The following is an 18,589-nucleotide window of genomic DNA, read 5'->3' as shown; positions in this document are numbered from 1 at the left end:
CGGGCTGGGCGCGGGGAGGGGCCCGGGGGGCCGCGGCGGGGCGAGGCGGGGCGGGCACGCGGCGGAAGTGGCGTCAGGACGCCCGGTGACGACAGCGCGCGCCGGAAGTGATGCCGACGAGCGGGGGCCGTCGGGCGCGGCGCGGAGGGGCTGCGGCGACACTTCCGCTTCCGGCCCGTCGCCGCCTACGGTTGCTTCCCGTTCTCCGGGCAGCTCCCCTCCCCCGCCCGGCTCTCCGCGCCCCTCCCGGGCGCCGGGGCGGCGGGGCCGTCGGCGTGCGGCTGTCCGCGCGTGCGCCGTCGCCCCGCGACACCGAGGCCGACCGGGGGGCCGGGGGCTGACCGCCATGACCCCCCGCAGCCCGGCGTGAGGAGGGCCCGAGGTGAGCGCAGGGCGGAGCGCGGGGGCGCCGGCCGGGCCGGGCCTCTCCGCCGCCTTTCGGCCCCTGGGTGTGGGGCCTGCGTGCCGTGCGTGTGTGTCCGAGCTCGCGTCGCTGCGTGCGGTGGTCCGCGATGGCCAGGCTTTCGCGGGTGACTGCGGCTCCTGCGCCTCCAGCCCCCGGTGCGCGGGCTGCCCTTGTCATTCGGGCCCCCGTGCCTGTCACGTGCAGCCCCCGAGCCGCCGTGCGGGTCGCGGGCCCCAGCGGCTCGGGCCGGCTCTGCGCGAGCGGCGGCGGTGGGCGCCGGTGCGGGGCGGCAGTCGCGGGAGTCGCCGGGTCCCTTGAGCTCTGGGAGGCCGCCGCCCTGGCAGCGGTGTGTGTGTGGTCTCGGGCTCTGCGGGCCCGGGGGCGACAGCAGCCGGCCCTCCGCGCAGCTTGCCGGGGGCCGGCGGGGACCCCGGTTACAGTCCGGTTCTCCCGTCTTCTTACGTGTCCGCCCCAGGCCCCTCCCTGGGTCAAGGCCACTGGGTTTTCTGTCTTCCCAGCTCGCGTCTGTGTGTCCGCTGGTCTGTGCCTGTCCCTCCCTCCCTCTCTCGTTCTCACGTCCCTTCCTGGGTGGGCTTGGCCTGGGACCCCGGCCACTTCCTCACAACTGGTTCCTGCTGTCTCCAGGCCCCAGGCTCTCTGCCCTGAGTTCAGCCGGGAGACGTGTGCGTGCCCCGGGGCGAGGGAGTTCCCTTCTCTGGTCCCCTCCAGGGTGGCCGTGAATCCGGGCGTGGAAGGACTGCGGATACATGGAAATCGCCGCCGGGCCGGAGCCGTGTGAGTGCGGGTGCCTCATTCAGGGTGGCCCCGCGGGGTGGGGGGAGGCCGGGGTTCAGGTGGGCCGGAGCCGTGTGAGTGCGGGTGCCTCATTCAGGGTGGCCCGGCGGGGTGAGGGGAGGCCGGGGTTCAGGTGGGCCGGGGCCGTGTGAGTGTGGGTACCTCAGCACAGGTGCATTCAGGGTGCCCGGGCGGGGGGTGGGGGGTGGGGAGGCCGGGTTCAGGCGGTTATCTAACCTCTGGGCAGCAGGGTGTTAGGGGAGATAATAATGGCTGAGCGCCCTTATCTCCCCTCCCTGGGCCTCAGGCTCCCACACCCTCTGCTCGGGGACCTCATTCCTCACTCTGTCCCCCGGGTGCTGCCACAGCTCCCCTAAACCCCTGCCTGGGGAGGCATTTGGCTCCTACTTTGTTGACTGAGTGAGTTTCGCAGGCCAGCCTCTGATGGGAAAAGCTACCTCCAGTCACGGGACGCGCGGCCCGCAGGGGCTTGTGGTTCGCGTTAGCCGTATAATGGGAAACTGTACGCAGTCACGGGTACTGCGGTGACCCTGGTGTCGGGGCAGCACTGGGCAGTGAGGTGGGGTGGGGGTGGGGGTGGGGGTGAAGAGTGCGTCGGGGCAGCGCTGGTGGCCTGTGTGTTCCCTGGATTACCGCCTGGAACCCCATTTCGCAGCGGAGAAAAGGGAGGTGCAAGTGTTCTCCGCCTGTGGGGGCGGCCGGGGCGGGAGGCGGGCAGGCTGCGCCCAGCCCGGCCGTCTGGGGCCCCTGCCTGGGACTGCCGCTCTGTTCTGCTTCGTCGAGCAGGGGCCTGGCCCGTTTAGGGAACTGAAAGAAGGATGGGGACTTTGACAGCGGAGGCCGACAGGGGTCTCCTGAGGGCAGCGGGGAGCCCCGGGAGGCGTGGGAGCTCTGGCTCCAGGCAGACCATGTCTGGTTTGTGTTTCCCAAGGTCCTCTCCCCTCTCAGATGCGGTGACCTGCCGGCACCCGCCAGCTGCCCCGCCTGCACAGCCCGGGGGGCCCGTGCCCCTCGCCGCGGCCGCTGGGCACCATGTCCACCTCGTCGCTGCGGCGCCAGATGAAGAACATCGTGCACAACTACTCGGAGGCGGAGATCAAGGTCCGCGAGGCCACGAGCAATGACCCCTGGGGCCCGTCCAGCTCGCTCATGTCCGAGATCGCCGACCTCACCTACAACGTCGTGGCCTTCTCCGAGATCATGAGCATGATATGGAAGCGGCTCAACGACCACGGCAAGAACTGGCGGCATGTGTACAAGGTGGGTGCGGCGCGGGTGGGGCGGGCAACAGGCAGAACGCTTTTAAAGGTTTTGAGCTTTGTGATTTAAATCTACTTAAAAATGTTTATTATTTGAGAGGCAGAGTGGTGGGGAAAGAGGTGGGGGGAGAGCGAGTGAGCGAGCGATACCTTCCTTCCCCTGCTTCACGCCCCAGATGCCTGAAACAGCTGAAGCCTGGAGCCCAGAGCACAGGCCGGGTTTCCCACATGGTGGCAGGGGCCCAGGGTTGAGCCATCATTTGGTGCAGGAAGCTGAGTGGCGGTGTCTTGGACTGGCACCTGTAGGCGTGTGGGTTCCCCACGTCGGGGCTCAGCCTGCCGTGCCTCCGTGCCACCCCTAAGTGACGTGCTTGGGTGGCCCACCAGAAGGCCTGGGTGGTCCACGGCTGCCGTCCCTTCTGGGTGTCAGCCCAGTTCCTTTGCTCCGCGCGTCCCTCCCATGCCGGCTTCTGAGGGCCGTTTGGAAGGTGGCCACCTTCAGGGTGGGATGTGCGTCCCAGGCCCTGTCCCGGGGTGGGGGGGTCTCACTCCCAGGCTGCACTCTGCTTCCCGTGGCTGACGCTGGGGCGGCAGGGCCCAGGAGACCAGGTGCAGACAGTGAGTCGGTGAGGGGCGGCGTGGGGGCGCGGGCAGCAGGCTGCTGTGCGCTCTGGCCGGGTGCTGCCGGCGTTCGCCACAGGTCACGCTGCGTGCTGAGTAGACCCCCGTTCAGAAAGGGGAAATGAGATGGCGACTTAGCGAACACCGTCAGGGCGTGAACCGTGCTCTGCCAGTGCAGAATTTCAGCCGTGTGGGTGATCCTAAGTACCTGAGACAGGTTGGGTGGGTGGGTGTCTGAGCTGGCAGTCACGTGGCTGCTTGGGGTGCCAGCGTCCTGGTGAGAGAGCCTGGGCGGAGCCCCTCCCTGCTCGCGCCCACCTTGGCAGGTGGGGGATGCAGGATCCCTGAATTGAGTTGTGGGCTCCTGGCTGTGGACACTTGGGGAGTGAAGCAGTGGATGAAGAGCGCTTTAAAAAAAAAAAACCAAAAACCAAAAAACACAAACGCAGTGGGAGTAGTGGCTGGCGGCGTGTTGCTGGGATTCTGTGTTCTCTCGGTTTGTGCGGAGAGGTGTGGCCCAGCGTGCCTGCCCTCCTCACCACCCACACGTGTCTCGGGCCTTGGGCGGCACTCTGGTTCCAGCTGGCCCTGCCCGGTCGCCGGCTCCCGCGCTCTGTTCCTCCTGTTGGCAGGGCCTGGGGCCAGGAGGCTGGACTCCGCTTCTGGTTGGCGGGACCTGGAGCCGGACCCCGCCCCCGTGGGAGGAGCTGGTGCGCACGGCCGAGGCCTGTGGCCGCCGCTTGTCCTCTTGGACCTGGCCCCTGTCTGTCCTCACCCCCAGCCTGCTTGTCTCGCCCATCGTCTGGAGTTGCTCCCCGTCCCTGCGGAGGGAAGGCTGAGGCTGGGCCATCAGGCCCATGTCTGTGGGTCCCCACACGCCCAGGTCAGGGCACAGGTCAGGGCTCGTGCTGAGTCACAGGTGGAGTCAGTGACTGGTCATTTATGGGGAAGGCCTGGGCGGCATTTGTGCTGCTGGGACAAGGCCCGTGCGGAAGTGAGGAGGAGGGGCTGAGGCCTGGGGCCTGGGGGAGTGTGGGGGACTCTGAACTGCACCCCAGGAAGCACCCCCTGTTGTCCTCCCTGTCACCATCCTGCCGCAGCCCCCCTGATGCTTGGAGCTCCCGCACAGGGTCTGTGGGGTGCTGGTCTGGGCTTTGCCGGGTCCCAGGCTGAGGCTGTGGGCGTGGGGCTCCTGTCCTTGACCTCTGGCCACAGGTGCACGGAGGGAGAGGGAGGTGTCTGCTGGTGGTGCTGTGGGTCAGCAGGTGCTGCTGCAGAGAGCCTGCAGAGCTGGGTGCAGGCACGGGGCGGGCTGAGGGGGCTCCGGGGTCCACAGCTAGCCGGCTCCCTTGAGCTTCAGTCCCCTGCTGCAGGGCGGGCACGGAGCCACCATGAGCCGTGGCACTCATCTGGCCCCTTAGAGTCCTTGTGCCGACCCATGCTGGCACAGGGGAATCCTCTTTCCTGATTGATGCATGGGGAAGCCGAGGCCCGGGGAAGGGAGGTGGCTTGCAGGGCTGTGGCGGAGCGAGGTCTGGGCCCACAGCACCAGAGCCCATGTACCCCTGCCCCGCAGCGCTGCCTGGCTGGCGTCTGTGCGTCTGATCATCCTGGGGAGGAAGGTCAGCTCTGGGGCCCTGTAGGCCAGGGCTCTGCCCGTCCTGCCTGTGTGGCCGGGGCTCTGCCCGTCCTGCCTGCGTGGCCGGGGCTCTGCCTGTCCTGCCTGCGTGGCCGGGGCTCTGCCCGTCCCGTGTGCGTGGCCCAGGGCTCTGCCCGTCCTGCCTGTGTGGCCGGGGCTCTGCCCGTCCTGCCTGCGTGGCCGGGGCTCTGCCCGTCCCGCGTGCGTGGCCCAGGGCTCTGCCCGTCCTGCCTGTGTGGCCGGGGCTCTGCCCGTCCTGCCTGCGTGGCTGGGGCTGTGCCTGTCCCACTTCTGTGGCCTGGGGGCCAGGTCTTGGGGAGCACCTGCGTGGCTAGGGCTTGCCCGTCCCACTTCCATGGCCCGGGGCCGGGTCTTGGGGAGCACCTATGTGACCAGGGCTCTGCCCGTCCCACTTCCATGGCCCCGGGGCCAGGTCTTGGGGAGCACCTGCTGCTGTGGCCTGTGCAGCCTTCATTGCCCTTGAACCCTCCCCGTTACCCAGTGAAGAGGCTGTCTGCTCCCATTCTCCAGGTGAGGAAACTGAGACACAGAGCAAGTCACACCCAGGTGCTGCAGAGCTGGAGGCAGAGCCCCACAGCCCCCCGCCCTGACTGTACCCTAGTCCCCTCTGACCCTGACTCTGCACCCCCCTGCCCCTGACTGTACCCCAGCCCCCCACCCTGACTGCATCCCAGCCTCCCACCCTGACTGTACTCTAGTCCCCCCCGACGGCACCCCAGCCCCCCGATGGCACCCCAGCCCCCCACCCTGACTGCACCCCAGCCTTCTCTGACCCTCTGAGTGCATCCCCCACCCCTGACTGTACCCCAGCCCCCCACCCTTACTGCACCCCAGCCCTCTCTGACCCTGACTCTGACCGCACCCCCCACCCTGACTGCACTCCAGTCCCCCCTGCTCTGCCCCCCCCCCCCCCGACTGCACCTGCCTGTCTGGGGAGCGCAGGGCCCCAGGCTCTGCTCTGAGCTGGACGTGAGTCTTGGCCCAGGACTGAAGTGCTGCTGAGGACGGCTGTGTCCCACGTGGCGGCCTGGGCGCCAGTCCTGGCCGCGCTTCAGTCCTGACTCCTGCTCCGCACAGCCTTGGAGGCAGCAGGTGACACGCAGCTCCGGTGTTGGGGTCCCTGCCACGTGTGGGACCCCTGGGTTGAGTTACTGGCTCCTGGCTTTGGGCTGACCCAGTGCAGGCCACTGAGGACATTTGTGGAGGGAACTGGTATATGGGAGATCTCTCGCTGACTGTGTCTCTCTGCTTTTCAGATATACAATTAGAGAAGGAAATTGGGGGACTGGCCTCGTGACGTGGCTGGTAAAGCTGCCGTCTGCAATGCTGCACCCCTTGTGGACGCCGGTTCAAGTCCCGGCTGGTCCACTTCCCGTCTAGCTCCCTGCGAACGGCTTGGGAAAAGCACTGGAAAGCGGCCCAGTGCTTGGGCCTTGTCACCTTCGTGGGTGAAGCTCCTGGCCTCGCCCTGGCCCAGCCCCAGCTGGTGTGGCCATCTGGGGAGGGAACCAGTGGATGGAAGATCCATTGTAATTTTTTTTTTTTTTAAGATTGATTTATTTGAAAGAGTTACACGAAGAAAGGAGAGGCAGAGAGAGAGAGAGGTCTTCCATCCGCTGGTTCACTCCCCAATTGGCCGCAACGGCCGAAGTTGTGCCGATCTGAAGCCAGGAGCCAGGAGCTTCTTCCAGGTCTCCCACACGGGTGCAGGGGCCCAAGGATTTGGGCCATCCTCCGCTGCTTTTCCAGGCCATAGCGGAGAGCTGGAGCAGCCAGGACTTGAACCAGTGCCCAGAACAGATGCCGGCACTGCAGGCAGTGGCTTTACCTGCTATGCTACAGCGCCAGCGTCTGTCTCTCTAATTGTGACTTTCAAGTAAATAAAAACATCTTTAAAGGAAAAAAAAAGAACACATGGGGGGTCAGGAACCTGGCCCACAGGCCAGATCCCAGCCAGCTGGGACACAGCCAGGGCCAGCCCTCTGCTGCCGAGGGCCAGAGCGCGAGCAGGTGCCCGAAACCGACCCACTGCCCCGGCCTGAGCGGGAGAAGGCCGGCTGACCCTGGCTTAAACTAGTTCACTCTGACGCAGCAGGACGTCCTTCTTTCGTTGTCTTTTTTAAAGTTTGTTTTGATTTATTTGAGTGGCAGAGAGAGGTCTTCTGTCCCCTGGTTGGCTTCCCACGTGCCTGCAGCAGCTGGGGCTGGGCAGGCCAAGCCGGGAGCTCGTTCGGTCTCCCCGTGGGTGCCCGGGTCACCACTGCAGTCTCCCAGGCCCTGTTCGCAGGGACCTGGCGTCAGGCGTGGAGCTGGGCCGTGAACCGTGCGTGTGTGCGTGCGTGCAGCTGTGCTAACCGGCAGCCTGACCGGGACCAGACGCCTGCCGCTGCTCCCGTCTCCCTTTGTTTCAGTGGCTGAGTGTGAGTTTGCCGTTTCACTGGGGAAGCCTGTTTGGTTCACAGCCCTAAAATCCGGCGAGCTCGGGAAATGGAAGGTTTTCTGTGACGCGTCTGGCACAGAGCCTACGTGGACGGGGGCGAGGTCCCCTGCGTCGTGGCTGCTGCCATAATCCGGCTCAAGGGCTCACTTAGGTGAGGGGTGTGAGCGCTGCTGGTTCTGGGCGGCTTCCTCTGCGGGCCTGGGGATGCGCGCCGGCGCTCTCCTGCCCTCTCCACCTGGAGGGCCGGCTGGGCTCTGCTCCCGGATGCCTGACCAGGTTGGCGATCCAGACCGATGTCGGTGCACTGGCGCCAGCTGCTTCTTGCCAGCCTCTGCTCCGCTCGATGGCGTGGCGGCGGCTCTGGGAGCCCCAGAGTCCCCTGCAGCATCCAGGGCCCCCAGTGCAGCCTGGGAGGGCTGTGGCCTTGACCTGCTCTGTGGACGGGGCTTGAGCCCAAGTCAGGAGGAGTGACAGAAACCCTGCTGAGTGGTGTGTGCCTCCCTGCACTGCCTTGGTTAGGAGGGAGCTGTCCCCGCGTCACGGGGCACAGAAGGTGGCAGCAGCGCTCCCGGGATCCGCCCACCACCTGCCCCGAGCTCTGTGTCTGCTTGTCCGTCCCTGGGCTGATGCCGGGCCTGGCTCCTGCTCCTGGCCCCATGTTCTGTGTCTGCGTGTCCTGTCCTGGGCCGACGCCGGGCCTGGCTCCTGCTCCTGGCCCCATGTTCTGTGTCTGCGTGTCCTGTCCTGGGCCGATGCCGGGCCTGGCTCCTGGTCCTGACCCCCTGCCCTGGGCCAACGCCGGGCCTGGCTCCTGCTCCTGGCCCCATGTTCTGTGTCTGCGTGTCCTGTCCTGGGCCGACGCCGGGCCTGGCTCCTGCTCCTGACCCCCTGCCCTGGGCCAACGCCGGGCCTGGCTCCTGCTCGTGGCCCCGTGTTCTGTGTCTGCGTGTCCTGTCCTGGGCCGACGCCGGGCCTGGCTCCTGCTCCTGACCCCCTGCCCTGGGCCAACGCCGGGCCTGGCTCCTGCTCGTGGCCCCGTGTTCTGTGTCTGCGTGTCCTGTCCTGGGCCGACGCCGGGCCTGGCTCCTGCTCCTGACCCCCTGCCCTGGGCCAACGCCGGGCCTGGCTCCTGCTCGTGGCCCCGTGTTCTGTGTCTGCGTGTCCTGTCCTGGGCCGACGCCGGGCCTGGCTCCTGCTCCTGACCCCCTGCCCTGGGCCAACGCCGGGCCTGGCTCCTGCTCGTGGCCCCGTGTTCTGTGTCTGCGTGTCCTGTCCTGGGCCGACGCCGGGCCTGGCTCCTGCTCCTGACCCCCTGCCCTGGGCCAACGCCGGGCCTGGCTCTTGCTCGTGGCCCCGTGTTCTGTGTCTGCGTGTCCTGCCCTGGGCCAACGCCGGGCCTGGCTCCTGCTCGTGGTCCCGTGTTCTGTGTCTGCGTGTCCTGTCCTGGGCCGATGCCGGGCCTGGCTCCTGCTCGTGGCCCCGTGCTCTGTGTCCGCGCATCCGTCCCTGGGCCGACGCCGGGCCTGGCTTCTGCTCCTGGCGGTGGCTGTCCACCTCGGTGGTGTCAGTTCCCTCGTTAGTGCGCGTTGTCACGTTCAGCAGTGAAGCCCCGTGTCGGAGTCCTAGGGCAGCAGACGGCAGCCGGAGGTGCCCTCCCGCGCGGTGTAACTCCGGGAGCAGTGGACTGTGGCCCTGTGCCCGCGTGAGGCCCAGGCGCCATCTCTTCCTGTTACTCGGCTCGTGGGCGGCGCTTGTGCTGCCTCCCTGTGGCGCTCGGTCCTTGGCATCGTTCCGGGAGCAGAGCCGGAGTGTGTGTCTGTGGAGCCGGGTGCCATGAGTGTGCACGCGGTCTCTCAGGGCTGTCCCCGCGTCTCTGCCCGCTGCAGGCCATGACGCTGATGGAGTACCTCATCAAGACGGGCTCGGAGCGTGTGTCGCAGCAGTGCAAAGAGAACATGTACGCCGTGCAGACGCTGAAGGACTTCCAGTACGTGGACCGTGACGGCAAGGACCAGGGCGTGAACGTGCGTGAGAAGGCCAAGCAGCTGGTGGCCCTGCTGCGGGACGAGGACCGCCTGCGGGAGGAGCGTGCCCACGCGCTCAAGACCAAGGAGAAGCTGGCGCAGACTGCCACGGGTGAGGCCCTCCCGCCCCGCCGCGTGGACTGCGTGGACCGCGGCTCCTCACCTGCCTCACCTGCGCCCGGGGCCTGCCCTGCAGCTGCGGGGCCCTGGAATTGAGGGTTCCTTCTGCTCCCATGCACGCTAGCCGGACGCCGCCTCACTGCTGGGGGGTAGGCCCCAAGCGCGGTCCCGTCCGAGAGTGCCCAGTGCCCTGGCCCAGGGCTCCTTGGGTGTGGGCTCTGGGGGCGTGGGAGCACGTGGCCTGGGCCGGCGCAGCAGGAAGGCAGGGCTGGGGCGCAGGGGCCCCAGGGTCGCAGCCCCACGGCCTCTGGATCTGTTTTGTCTTGTTGTGAGTTGTTTGGGAGTGAGCGAGAAGAGCTCCGTTGGCCGGTGTGCTCCCCATGCACTCAGTGACTGGGGCCCAGCAGCCGGGGCCTCACCAGGCATCCATGCGAGCGGCAGGAGCCCGTTCCTCTGAGCCGTGCCTGCCGTCCCCCGGGCTTACGCCGACAGAAGCGGGGTCCTAGCTGCTAGGCTGAGTGCTCACCCGAGGCTCTCAGACGCTGCTCATGGAGGGCAACCTCTGCCTGGTGGGCGCTGGCCCGAGTGGCCAGTGCCGTGGTGCAGAGGGCTCCGCTGCCACTTGGGAGGGAGCCTGGAGGGCCTCAGGGAGGAGTGGTGGCAGTTGGAGACGCCAGGCAGAGGCTGCCTCTCTGGCTTCGCTGGCGTGAACTGGTGCAGGCCCCTGGAGCCCTGCCGTGGCTCTGCGGGCTGGGTTTGAGATTCCCACGGTCTGACACTCTTTCCCTCAGTTGGTAGGCCAGCCCCGGCCTAGAGCAGGCTGTGTGGAGGGGCCGGGGGAAGAGCAGGGCTGTTAAGGGCCTGCAGGCCTGAGCCCAAGGGAGCACCAGGGCTGGGTGCCGTGGTCATGGGCAGGCCCTGCCGCCGCCTCCTGTGATTGACTTGGTGCCTTTGTGAGCTGACGTGTCGGGGGTGGGGCTTGGGGGTTTAAGGGTAGAGAGTGAGAGAGGGCCACAGATGCCCCCTGGAGCTGCTTGTACAGCCGGCCCTGCGGGGACACTCATTGTTCTGGCCTGAGAGGTCGCCGCCAGGGACAGGAGCCGGAACCCAGGTGCACAGTGTCAGCCGAGCAGACGCACCTTGCCCGTGGCGGGGGAAGTGGGGAGGGCAGGGTCCACTCTGGGCTGGCAGCAGGGCGTGGGGCAGGGTGGGGGTTGGTGAGGCGCTGACTGGAGGCGGTGGCATCCCAGCCTGGCCACAGTCCATTCTTGCGTCCTGCTCCCTTTCTCTTCCTCTCCCTGGAACCCACTGCCCTCCCCTAACCAGGCCTGGGACCCCACCGTCTGCTGGGCACTGCACCTCCGGAATTCCAGCTTTCCCTGCTGGAGGCCCTGGAGCTGTGGCAGCCCCAGCCAGGGCCTGGGGGCACCACTGTCAGCAGACGCCCAGCCCTGGACCCTGCCCGTCCGCCTTGGTCTCCCTGGCCCTCGTCCTGTCTCTGCCTTTGGAGGCCTGGGGTGTGGGCACGGAGGGGTTTGGAAAGGGAAGCCCTGCCTGGGTCCTCGGTCTCACCCTGGTCCCCCTCCCCAGCCTCCTCTGCAGCTGTGGGCGCCGGGCCCCCGCCCGAGGCCGAGCAGGCCTGGCCACAGAGCAGCGGGGAGGAGGAGCTGCAGCTCCAGCTGGCCCTGGCCATGAGCAAGGAAGAGGCCGACCAGGTACGGGGCGCCGCCGCACCACCGCGGCTGCGCGTGCGCCTTCCGTCTGCCATCTGTCTCCATACACCGCCGCCCCGCCCGCCTCTGCCCTCTCCCTCCCCGCTGCTTTCTGCAGGTCCACTCTCAGGCCCTGTCCTCCTCCTGTGGGAGCCTGGCCCGCCCTGCCCTGCCCCAGTCTCGGGGCCTTGCTTCTCTCTCTGCCGGTGCTGGCTCCCGTGCCTGTCGGCCAGCTCTGTGCCCCCGCCCCGCCCTCACTCTCTCTCTCCCCAGCCCCCGTCCTGCGGCCCCGAGGACGACGTCCAGCTCCAGCTGGCCCTTAGTTTGAGCCGAGAGGAGCACGACAAGGTCAGAGCAGCCTCCCTGCCCTTCCCGGGCCCCCCAGGACCCTCCCTCAGCCCCAGCCCTCAGCGTCTTAGCCGCAGGAGCCTGTGGATGGTGGATTGCAGGACGCCGGGAGAGGGGCTGTCCACTCACCCCGCTCGCCACGGCTGCTCCGCCTCCGCGGGGCCAGGCAGGGTGCCCCTCGGGGCTCCACCCCCCCAGCCCTGTCCTCTCCCTCGCGTCTCACCCCTTCCATACATCGTGCCGACCCCGTGTCAGCGTGTCGGGGCGGGAGGCGGGGGGCGGGCGGCCGTGCCTGCTGCACGCTGGCTGACGTCCTGTCCTGGCTGGCGGCGGCTGCGCCCTTGCAGGAGGAGCGGATCCGGCGCGGGGACGACCTGAGGCTGCAGATGGCGATCGAGGAGAGCAAGCGGGAGACGGCGGGCCAGGAGGAGGTGAGTGGGAGGCGCCCTGCCCGCGCCCTGGCCGCTCCTGGCCGCTTCCCTGTGTCTCTGTGGTCATGGGAGCGGATTGTTCTCCTTGGGGCTTGGAGCCCGGCCTAGCAAAGTGAGGGAGGGTGTGGCCCCACCAGGCGTCAGGGGAAGGGTGCGGGGCTCCCTGTCCTCTCACCTTCTTGGGCTCCTGCCGTCCGGGAGTAGGACAGGCAGGGCCCGGCCCTGGGTCTCCTTTCTGCCCTTGGTGTGTCCTTGGCGCATCTGGGCTGTGTGATTGTACAGCAGACCTCCCCAGAGCTCCCTCCCTGCCGGCTCTGTCACGTCTCAGCTCCGTGACTGGCAGTGCAGTCTGAGGGCACACAGTGTGGCTTCATCCTCCGGCCCCCCAGCGCCTTCCCTGTCTCCACTCTGCTGACCCAGTGGGTGCCAGTGCTGCCTTGTGTGGGCCACCCCCCCACCTTCCCCGTCTCATTTCTGTGCTGACACAGTGGGCGCCAGCACTGCCCTGTGCGGGCCCCTCCCACCACCTTCCCCATCTCCTCTCTGTGCTGACCCAGTGGACACCCCCCACCGCCTTCCCCGTCTCCTCTCTGAGCTGACCCAGTGGACACCCCCCACCGCCTTCCCCGTCTCCTCTCTGTGCTGACCCAGTGGACACCCCCCACCGCCTTCCCCGTCTCCTCTCTGTGCTGACCCAGTGGACACCCCCCACCGCCTTCCCCATATCCTCTCTGTGCTGACCCAGTGGACACCCCCCACCGCCTTCCCCGTCTCCTCTCTGTGCTGACCCAGTGGACACCCCCCACCGCCTTCCCCGTCTCCTCTCTGTGCTGACCCAGTGGACGTCAGTGCTGCCCTGTGCGCCCCCGCCCCCAGCGCCTTCCCCGTCTCCACTCTGTGCAGACCCAGTGGGCGCCAGCACTGCCCTGTGGGAAAGGCCGGGAGCTGGCCTGAGCCTTGCTACCCGCTGCTGTTCAGAGCAGGTCATGGGTACGGCCCCTACTTGGAGGGGTGGGGGTGGGGCTCCCTCCCTGGAATGGGCAGTGGGTAGCTTGTCATGGGCAGTGGGACCCCGTGTGGCTTTTTTGACAGGTGGAAAGGCCTGCCTAGGCTGGTGTTAGCCAGAAAGTTCTCAGGGACCAGGCAGAACGGTGGGGAGTGAGATGGTGGTGCCCACCTTGCCTGCCTCCATTGGGTGCCCTGGGACAAGACTCAGTTCCTCTCTCCCCTTGGGGCCCTTTGGGGGTGTGGGTGTTGGGGGGACCTCCACTCCAGGGGAAGGGGACTCTGGTCAGCTGGGCCCAGTCCTGTACTCACCCCCAGAACTCGGGTGCTGCTTGAGAGAGAGATAGAGAGAGAGAGCGAGTGAGTGTGTGTGTGTGTACATGTCCTGTCCTGTGTGCACTGCAGAGCTGGGACGTCTCTGTGTGTGTGTGTGTGTGCAGAGCTGGGGCATCTGTGTGTGTGTGCGCGCACTGCAGAGATGGGGCGTCTGTGTGTGTGTGTGCAGAGCTGGGGCATCTGTGTGTGTGTGCACTGCAGAGCTGGGGCGTCTGTGTGTGTGTGTGCGCACACTGCAGGGCTGGGGCGTGTGTGTGTGCAGAGCTGGGGCGTCTGTGTGTGTGCGCGCACATTGCTGGGCTGGGGCGTGTGTGTGTGCAGAGCTGGGGCATCTGTGTGTGTGCGCGCACACTGCTGGGCTGGGGCGTGTGTGTGTGTGTGCAGAGCTGGGACGTCTGTGTGTGCACTGCAGAGATGGGGCGTCTGTGTGTGTGTGCGCAGAGCTGGGACGTATGTGTGTGCACTGAAGAGATGGGGCATCTGTGTGTGTGTGCATGCGCGCGCACTGCAGTGCTGGGGCGTCTGTGTGTGTGTGCACTGCAGAGCTGGGGCGTCTGTGTGTGTGTGCACTGCAGAGATGGGGCGTCTGTGTGTGTGTGCATGCGCGCGCACTGCAGAGCTGGGGCGTCTGTGTGTGTGCACTGCAGAGCTGGGGCATCTGTGTGTGTGTGCGTGTGCGTGCACTGCAGAGCTGGGGCGTCTGTGTGTGTGTGCGTGTGCGCGCACTGCAGAGATGGGGCGTCTGTGTGTGTGTGTGCAGAGCTGGGACGTCTGTGTGTGCACTGAAGAGATGGGGCATGTGTGTGTGTGTGTGCGTGTGCGCGCACTGCAGAGCTGGGGCATCTGTGTGTGTGTGTGTGCGCGCACTGCAGAGATGGGGCGTCTGTGTGTGTGTGCAGAGCTGGGACGTCTGTGTGTGTGCACTGAAGAGATGGGGCGTCTCTGTGTGTGTGCACGCACACTGCAGGGCTGGGGCGTGTGTGTGTGTGTGTGCACGGCCTGTCCTGTATATGTGTGCGGAGTGGGCAGTAGGGAGGTAGATGGAAGGAGGCATCCAGTTCCATGGGTTGGGGGGACCACCTAGTTGCTGTGGGGGGCAGAGGTGGGCAGATGGGGGTGCTTAAGGGGGGCTGCACAGGTGTCTGCAGGGGCTCCAGCCCTTTCCGTCATCCTGCCCCGGCTCCAGCCAGAGCTGGCTGGGACTTGGGGAGCGTCTCCCGTGCCCTCATGCTCCCCTCTGTCTCCTGCTGTAGTCGTCCCTCATGGATCTCGCTGACGTCTTCACAGCCCCGGCGCCTCCACCGGCCTCTGACCCCTGGGGGGGTCCAGCACCCATGGCTGCCGCCATGCCCACGGCTGCCCCCACCTCGGACCCCTGGGGGGGACCTGCTGTCCCTCCAGCTGCTGATCCCTGGGGCGGCCCAGCCCCCACGCCGGCTGCTGGGGACCCCTGGAGGCCTGCTGCCCCCGCAGGGCCCTCTGTGGACCCTTGGGGAGGGAGCTCGGCCCCCGCAGCTGGAGAGGGGCCCACACCTGACCCGTGGGGAAGCTCTGAGGGTGAGTTCTCGATGCCCGTCCAGCGGGGGGGTGCCCTGGGTGCCCTGGGGTGGGGCCCAGGGGAGGACAGGGGATGGGGACCTGAGGGAGACACTGCTCAGCCGTGGGGCAGAGAGGCCAAGCCAGAGCCCGGCGGGCCAGGCGCCCCGCTGGATGAGGGGCGGGGAGAGGGGCAGCAGCAGGCCCTGGTGAGGGGCGGCCCCGGCAGGCCAGGCGCCCCGCTGGGTGAGGGGCGGGGAGAGGGGCAGCAGCAGGCTCTAGTGTGTGAGAGCCCGGGGCTGGGGAAGGTTCCTGGGGAGAGGACGAGCACCTGGAGGTAGGCCTCGGGAGGTCTTGGGTCCGAGTGGCAGGCGAGGGTGCTAGCCCTGCTGTGCCTCCCTTGTCACCCAGGTGGGGCCTCACTCAGTGGACCCCCGGCCTCTGACCCCTGGGCACCGGCTCCAGCCTTCTCAGACCCCTGGGGGGGCTCCCCTGCCAAGCCGAGCACCAACGGCACTGCAGGTACGAGGTGGCTCCGGGCCTGGGGGTGGGGGTGAGAGTGGTCGTCCCGGGTCCTGAGGCACAGACTGGGGTCGGAGGAGGGCAGGTGCTAAGTGGAGCCTCCCGCCCCTGCCACCCCCACAGCAGCTGGGGGCTTTGACCCAGAGCCCGATGAGTTCTCTGACTTCGACCGGCTTCGCACGGCCCTGCCAACCTCTGGGAGCAGCACAGGTGAGCCCGCTGCCCCCTTAATGCGGCCTTCGGGCCGTATGTGAGGGTGAAGAGTTCGGTGGACAGAGCCATCCGTGCGTCTGTCTGTCTCGTGTGGGAGGCAAGTGGATGGAGATCCCACACCCATTGGTTCACTTCCCAAACGGCCGGAGCGGCACCCCGGTCCCAGCAGGCGCAGCGCCAGCTCGAGTCATCCGTGCTGTGCCCCAGGCCGTGCGCTGGCAGGAAGCGGGGTTGGAAGTGGCGCCTTAGCCGCTGCCCCACTGCACCTGTAAGGGAAGTGGCTTTGTTTTGAGTAATCGCGTGTGCAGAGAAAGCGTCTAGAAGTGGCACAGAGAATTGTTGTCCTTTTGAGATTTCCCCCTTGAAGGCCGGCCTCTGATGACGGGCGTCCTGCTGGCTACGTCCTGCTGTGCGGGGCGGCTGGGTAGCCCCCCGGGTCTGCAGGCTGCCCCTCTCTTGGCAGTGACCTGTTGGGAGTGGGTGGGAACGCCTTTTCAGAGTGTCTTAGGAGGCTGTTGTCAGCGCGCCTGTTGGAGTTGAGCACCCGTGTCCAGGCCCACGTGGTGCATGGTAGCTCGGGGCAGGGCAAGTGCCTGGCAGTGCTGCCTGGCATGCTCCCCGAGGGGCGACCGGGCCGACTTCCGGCCTGCCGTGCTCGCCCGTCCAGGCCCTGCCCGGCGCGGATCTGGGGATTCTCGGGTGCAGTCTGCAGCCGTTGCCACGCCCCCTGTTGCTCTGCACGGAGGGGCTCCTGGGCTGCGAGCAGCCCCCAGTTTCCCTGCTGCGTGCCGACGGCCCAGGGCTCCCCCAGACAGGCTGCTGCAGGGTGTGGATAGGGCCCTGGCGTCAGAGCCACCCCGCTGAGTCTGGGCCTTGCCTGAAGGCCGCCCCTGCCCCTCAGGGCCTCCCCCCGCGCTCTTGGCCCAGCGGCCCCTCAGCCGCACCCTGTCTCCCTCTGCTCCCCTGCTGTAGTCTCCCTCTGAGCCCCTCTTCTGGCTCCTTCCAGGCGAGTTGGAGCTGCTGGCAGGAGAGGTGCCCGCCCGCAGCCCTGGGGCGTTCGATTTGACTGGGGTTGGGGGGTCTCTGGCTGAGGCTGTGGGGAGCCCCCCGCCTGCAGCCACCCCCACCCCCACGCCCCCCACACGGAAGACGCCAGAGTCATTCCTGGGGCCTAATGCAGCCCTGGTGGACCTGGACTCGCTGGTGAGCCGGCCAGGCCCCACACCGCCAGGAGCCAAGGCCTCCAACCCCTTCCTGCCAAGCGGTAAGTGTGGCTCGTGCCCTGGGTGCTCCCTGTGGGTCCCGCCGGAGCAGGCGCCTCCTGGGGCCGGGATGAGCCAGGCCGGGCAGGCCAGCGCCTGCTGACCCCTGTGCTGTGTTCTGTCTTTTCTGTCCTGCAGGAGCCCCTGCCGCCGGCCCCTCCGTCACCAACCCCTTCCAGCCAGCACCCCCTGCGACGCTCACCCTGAACCAGCTCCGCCTCAGCCCTGTGCCCCCGCTCCCTGGGGCGCCACCCACCTACATCTCTCCTCTCGGTGGGGGCCCCGGCCTACCGCCCATGATGCCCCCAGGCCCGCCGGCCCCCAACACTAACCCGTTCCTCCTATAATCCAGGGCAGGCTCCCCCCATCTGCTCCCTGGGAGATCAGTGTTGTGAGTGCATGTGACACGGGGGACCCCCACCCCAGAGCCCTTCCCCTCCTGGGGCCCACTCACACTACACTCTCTTCCTGCATCCCCAGCCCACCTCCCCCGGCGAGAAACTGGACACGAGGGGAGGGGCAGGGGAGCTGGCTAGAGGAGGACCCCTTTCCCGTGGCATTAGAAGGGGGAGGGATAGCTGGGGCCCCCCCACTCCCCTCCCTCCCAAATCCAGCCCCCCAATCAGTGTTTGAGCCTCCCCGTCCCCTCTGCACCCCTCGGTGAACCCTTGGTGATGATTTTGGCAACTTGGGGAATAAACGACGATTCTCACGGGTGTGGCTCCCCGAATTCCCATCAGGACTTGTGTGTCCCTCCGGGCCTGGGGTTGGCATCCTGTGTGCACCTGGGCGGGCGGCAGCTGCTCGTCCTCAGAAACAGGTGTCCCTGAGCCTCCCAGGCTCCTGGGCGGGGAGAGGGCTGAGGCCTGCGGAGTTGCAGCCACCCACCCCTCTCAGGCCCCGCCCAGGGGAGCCGATGGGGTTCAGACAGCTGAGACGGATGGGCTGAGGTCACATCTGGGGAGTGCCATCCCGAGGGAAGCCTTGGTCACCCAGCGAGGCGCACAGCGTGGTGTGGCGGTCTCCAGCCTTGGGGGCCTGCCGTGCCCAGTACAGCCCACAGGCGCTCTGGCCACGCGTAGGTGAGGTCCTGCGCTGATTGCTGACTGGGAGAGGGGGAGGTGGTGCCGTCCTGGGGGCTCTTGGCATGGTCGGGAGGCACCCAGGCCAGCTGGTGGAGGAGGACGACGTGACCCCTTAGGATGGTCTGAGGGCCGGGTCCCCTCAGCACCTGTGGGCAGGGCTGGCCCCACAGCACCACGGGTGTATATGGCGCCCTGGATAGCCCTGGGACACCCCAGTGGCCCACATGGGGTGCAGAGGGAACGTGTGTCTAGGGACAGAGTTCCAGCCTGTTGGTGTGAGGGCCGGTTTGAGGCCCAGCTCAGAAACTCGCCCCTCCTGCAGACCAGGGTGTCGAGGGGGTTGTGTGGGGCCAGCTGATGGGTCTGGAGCGCCACCTGGGGCGGCTGGCTGAGGATGCAGCCCCTGGAGGCCGCGGTCACCTGGGAGGGCAGCCCCCTTTCTCCTGGAGGAAGTGGGAGGGCTGCCGTCCCTGCCCCTGCCCGCTCCCGTGCAGGGGGGCGGGGCGGGGCCAGGCCCTCGGGGTGTCCTGCCGGGCCCGGGGAGGGGTGGGGATGTGGGGCCCCGTCCTGCCCTGCTGCCCCACCCTGCCCCTGTCCTACCTGGGCAGAGCAGGACGTCCCGAGAACCAGCAGCCCTGCAGCTGGGAGGGCGTGTCTGTGGAGGACTCAGCGACAGCACCCTGGCCGCCAGTTCTCAGCAGGGGCTGCTGGGAGGCCCCTTGGAGGCCTGAGTGCACGGTGGGTGTGGAGCGGGCCCCTCGGTGTGTGGATGCCTGCCTCCCTGCGCGGAGCA

The 18,589-nt window shown here is 67.6% G+C and overlaps 1 protein-coding gene across 4 annotated transcripts; it reads left to right on the top strand.

Annotated features, from left to right (window-relative positions):
• The first annotated feature begins 245 nt into the window (after nucleotides 1-245).
• EPN1 (epsin 1) lies at nucleotides 246-17,442 on the top strand. Of its 4 annotated transcripts, none has more exons than XM_062176061.1 (12): nucleotides 250-382; nucleotides 1,052-1,201; nucleotides 2,154-2,482; nucleotides 9,089-9,338; nucleotides 10,937-11,061; nucleotides 11,332-11,406; nucleotides 11,754-11,837; nucleotides 14,432-14,735; nucleotides 15,126-15,236; nucleotides 15,363-15,446; nucleotides 16,456-16,713; nucleotides 16,850-17,442. In XM_062176061.1, exons 3-12 carry the CDS (start codon nucleotides 2,255-2,257, stop codon nucleotides 17,056-17,058), a joined length of 1,728 nt encoding a protein of 575 aa, XP_062032045.1. In that variant the 5' UTR covers nucleotides 250-382; nucleotides 1,052-1,201; nucleotides 2,154-2,254; the 3' UTR covers nucleotides 17,059-17,442. The 4 variants fall into 4 exon arrangements, with proteins under 4 accessions (XP_062032047.1, XP_062032045.1, XP_062032046.1 ...); XM_062176060.1 differs by having other exon boundaries at nucleotides 256-382; nucleotides 15,360-15,446; XM_062176063.1 differs by lacking the exon at nucleotides 11,332-11,406 and having other exon boundaries at nucleotides 246-382.
• Nucleotides 17,443-18,589: the final 1,147 nt, after the last annotated feature.

This window comes from Lepus europaeus, chromosome 19, assembly GCF_033115175.1.
Source record: "Lepus europaeus isolate LE1 chromosome 19, mLepTim1.pri, whole genome shotgun sequence".
NCBI classification, from domain to species: Eukaryota; Metazoa; Chordata; class Mammalia; order Lagomorpha; family Leporidae; genus Lepus; species Lepus europaeus.
The sequence above is the reverse complement of the archived record's forward strand: the minus strand, read 5'-3'. Positions and strand labels throughout refer to the sequence as shown.

What these genes read in the sequence shown, in the direction of transcription:
- EPN1 (XM_062176060.1), top strand. Translation starts at nt 2,255, where the DNA reads ATGTCCACCTCGTCGCTGCGGCGCCAGATGAAGAACATCGTGCACAAC. An exon ending in AGACGGCGGGCCAGGAGGAG is followed by an intron (nt 11,838 to 14,431) that starts GTGAGTGGGAGG and finishes CTCCTGCTGTAG; the next exon opens with TCGTCCCTCATGGATCTCGC. An exon ending in AACCTCTGGGAGCAGCACAG is followed by an intron (nt 15,447 to 16,455) that starts GTGAGCCCGCTG and finishes GGCTCCTTCCAG; the next exon opens with GCGAGTTGGAGCTGCTGGCA.